At 36.2% G+C, this 3,154-nt stretch overlaps 1 protein-coding gene across 1 annotated transcript; it reads right to left on the bottom strand.

Annotated features, from left to right (window-relative positions):
* Positions 1-237: 237 nt before the first annotated feature.
* Positions 238-2,946, bottom strand: LOC120174133 (keratin, type I cytoskeletal 14-like). Its single transcript, XM_039181096.1, has 3 exons — positions 2,665-2,946; positions 2,064-2,235; positions 238-400 (listed from the first exon to the last, which is right to left on the bottom strand). The coding sequence occupies exons 1-3, from the start codon at positions 2,825-2,827 to the stop codon at positions 307-309; spliced, it is 429 nt and encodes a 142-aa protein (XP_039037027.1). The 5' UTR covers positions 2,828-2,946; the 3' UTR covers positions 238-306.
* Between the last annotated feature and the right edge of the window lie 208 nt (positions 2,947-3,154).

Genomic DNA, 3,154 nt, shown 5'->3' with positions numbered 1-3,154 from the left:
AAGTCGAACAACTAAACCGAGTAGGTTTTAGATAAAACTTTATATATTATTTACTATAAATATTTATTTTTCGCACATTATATGTAAACATATTTAAAAATTAAAATTTGTATATTTAAGAAATCAATTAACTTGATTGGTCCGATAATTTTGTACCGGAAAAAATAAATATAAACAGGAACGCATATTAAACACATAATCAGTATATATCTCCATAGAGGTTTTGATACAACACTATACAACAGAATAAGAGTCATTCCCTATTCAAAAACATTCACAAATGAGACATCCATCCTACAAGTTCAATCATCTTCTCCACTTCTCGATTTCCCTAGTGGCTGCTATAGCTACCTTCTTGGAATTAATCACAAGCTCATCAATTAGGCCACTAATTTCATCCCTGCTCATTACAACATACACACAAAACAAACAGATATATGTTACTGATTACTGACACTGTCCAAGTAAAAGCAAAATGCAAGCAGCACTGGTTGCTATACATTTTAACATTGCAACCGAATTCTACAATCATTGAGATGCTCAAAGTGTCATGAGGAAAGTGTTGATCTTGACGCCATATGAAGCATTTAAAACAGGGGAGGCACCGTGCTCGATATTGAACACCGACCAGTTGAAACGATCAGTGTTGCTTACAATTGGTACAAATGAACCAGTTTCAAGAAAATCTATTGCAGTAAGTGTGGACAGCATGAAACAGAATTCAAGAAGATGAATAAGGGAATTTAATATGTGACCGCTACAAGATGTCAGGTCACACAAAAATATTGCTTGGAGTCTTCATGTGGACCATAGAACTCTTAACCCAAAGGGGCAACAAAAGGACAAGCACACTCTACTCAAGCCAACACCGCCAGTAATCTTACTAATCAGAAGATCAACAAAGATAATATGAATCGGCTGAAATTCCTCCATAACTCAAAAAGAAGAAGAAAAAAATCAAAATAACAGGTGCATGTTAATTAGCACTTCCAACTTTCCGTATCCATGTTCTCTTAGAGTGTGGATCCTCACTCAGCTCTTGGATCATACACTCCGGAGCAACTGACCACATGACTTACTCATCTCATAGTATTTCAACTTACAACCCACGTCCTAGAAATTAAAAATATTACTCTAATCGGTGTCTCCTAAATAACAGTAACCAGGCAGGAAGACATTCGCATTGGAAATCCTTAAATCCTGAACAATGTGTTGCATGTCATGAAATTGTCTATCAACCTTATATCTATTCAATAAATTGCAAAAACATCTAAACTACTGCTTTATTTGAACCTAAATGATTCTTTTAGGATGTTATGAGGAAGAAGAATGGGGGGTTCTAAGGAAAACAATGGATTTTATTATCTCGAGTTTCCAGAAAGCAATGTCAACGCTAGGGTAGTTACTCATCCATGCTCGTGCATGAAACATGTATTCCAGGCAGAATTGGCTTCGACGTTTTCAAGTTGTTACCGAAAAAGTACAATGTGATGGAGTAATAATCAAGTTTTATCCCCATTTCTTCAAAAGGAGAGAATTATTGACAAATCATCTGGTTTCATGAACTTAATAAAATTGGGGAGGGGTGACGATCACCTTCTTGGGACAAACTGTGCACTCCTTCAGAGGAAAATTCCAAACAATGCTGTGAGGAAGCTATCCTTACAACCACTCATCTCTCTCTTATAAGTAACCACTCATCTCATTAATAGGATTCCAATTTCCGAAGAATTTATCTTCACACCATCTTCTCAAAGATAATATTTTTCTTCATCCTTTTATATCCAAACCAAGTAACCCGTGTTAATAACTTTAATCCGCATTCTCCTCCTAGCAATCTAAAATTACTTCACCAAGAGGGATGATAAGTTTATAAATCAATAACTTGCAATGCTAGAAAGTAGGGTAACAAAGGTAATTATTTCCCATCAGCAAAACATGCATTTAAAATCCAAGCAAAAGCTTCATTGAAGTTAATTCTATTATTTCTACAGACATAAATAACTTGCAAGGATAAAGCAGAAACAAATATATACAGATAAAATATAAATATAAATACTCACCGCAAAGGAGGATGCTGGTAGCCAAATAAGCTTTTAACATTGGAATATGTACGGTTCTCATCATGAGCAACACCCCTACCGACACCGTAGCCAAATCCTAAACCAACCCCGCATCCAGCACCAAAACCAAAGCCAACTTGCAAGCCAGGAATTCCAGGGCCAAAGCCGGCGCCTAGGGAAAAAACAACCGTTCAACACTTTGCTAAGCAATTAAAGTAGATCAGCTTATGTAACACTGGATGGAACAATTTTAAAATTGAAGAAAATGAAAAGAAAAAAAACAGTAGCCTTAGGTCCATGCAATCCCAAAATATGACGACAAAAAAAAACATGTTCATTGACAAATTAAAGAGAATTTAGCAGTAGGACAGTGGCATTCGATCTTCCAAAAGCACAAAGCGAGACTAACATCTATCATCTATGTAATTATTCGCTTATTCAACAACTTATTTTTTCAATTATAGAGAAAATATTTTGAAATCAATTAATAAAAATCATTTATATATTGTTAATCATATAAATGGTCATTTCATCTCTGAAGCTGGGAAAAGAAATTCAAAAAGAGAAAATTGTTAAACTAAATAGATTAATAATGAAATACCTCCAATGAGGCCTGCACCAAAGCCAAGACCGCAACCAGCCCCGAATCCGAAAGCAGGACCAACCTTACCCACGTCCTTGAGTTTAAGCTGCGGAAGTTTCCAGATAAAACCCTTATCATCATCTTCCACCGGTATTCTCTGCCTCCTGCCGTTGCCATTCATCGTCTCCTTCCCGGTTCTCTTCCACGGTGGGTTGGGCGGTCGGTGGATCAAAATAAGACCCAACTACAGCGACTGGGAAAAACAAAGGGAAGAATTCTTACGCTACTGCAGTTTACAAGTCACCAGCTAATACTACTGTCAACTGGTTGACCCAATGTCAAAATTGGGTATTCTAAAGGCTTAATTATAAAACAAGTGCCCAAACTATATTGCTTTCTTAAAAAGGTGCTCAATTGTTTTTTAATTATCCAGGTGCCTAACGTTAAAAATATTATCACTTTAGGTGCCCAGGCCATAACTGTTGTTAAATTTCTTTGTTAAGTGACA

Source organism: Hibiscus syriacus, unplaced genomic scaffold (assembly GCF_006381635.1).
Source record: "Hibiscus syriacus cultivar Baekdansim isolate YM2019G1 unplaced genomic scaffold, ASM638163v2 tig00112000_pilon, whole genome shotgun sequence".
Lineage (NCBI taxonomy): Eukaryota > Viridiplantae > Streptophyta > Magnoliopsida > Malvales > Malvaceae > Hibiscus > Hibiscus syriacus.
This window is presented reverse-complemented; position numbering and strand designations above follow the sequence as displayed.

Bases quoted from the DNA above. Each gene is read 5' to 3' on its own strand.
- LOC120174133 (XM_039181096.1), bottom strand. From the start codon at position 2,827: ATGAATGGCAACGGCAGGAGGCAGAGAATACCGGTGGAAGATGATGAT. The intron at 2,236-2,664 runs GTATTTCATTAT...TTTTTTCCCTAG, and splicing joins TGGTGCAGGCCTCATTGGAG to GCGCCGGCTTTGGCCCTGGA. The intron at 401-2,063 runs GTGAGTATTTAT...TGTAATGAGCAG, and splicing joins TACCAGCATCCTCCTTTGCG to GGATGAAATTAGTGGCCTAA.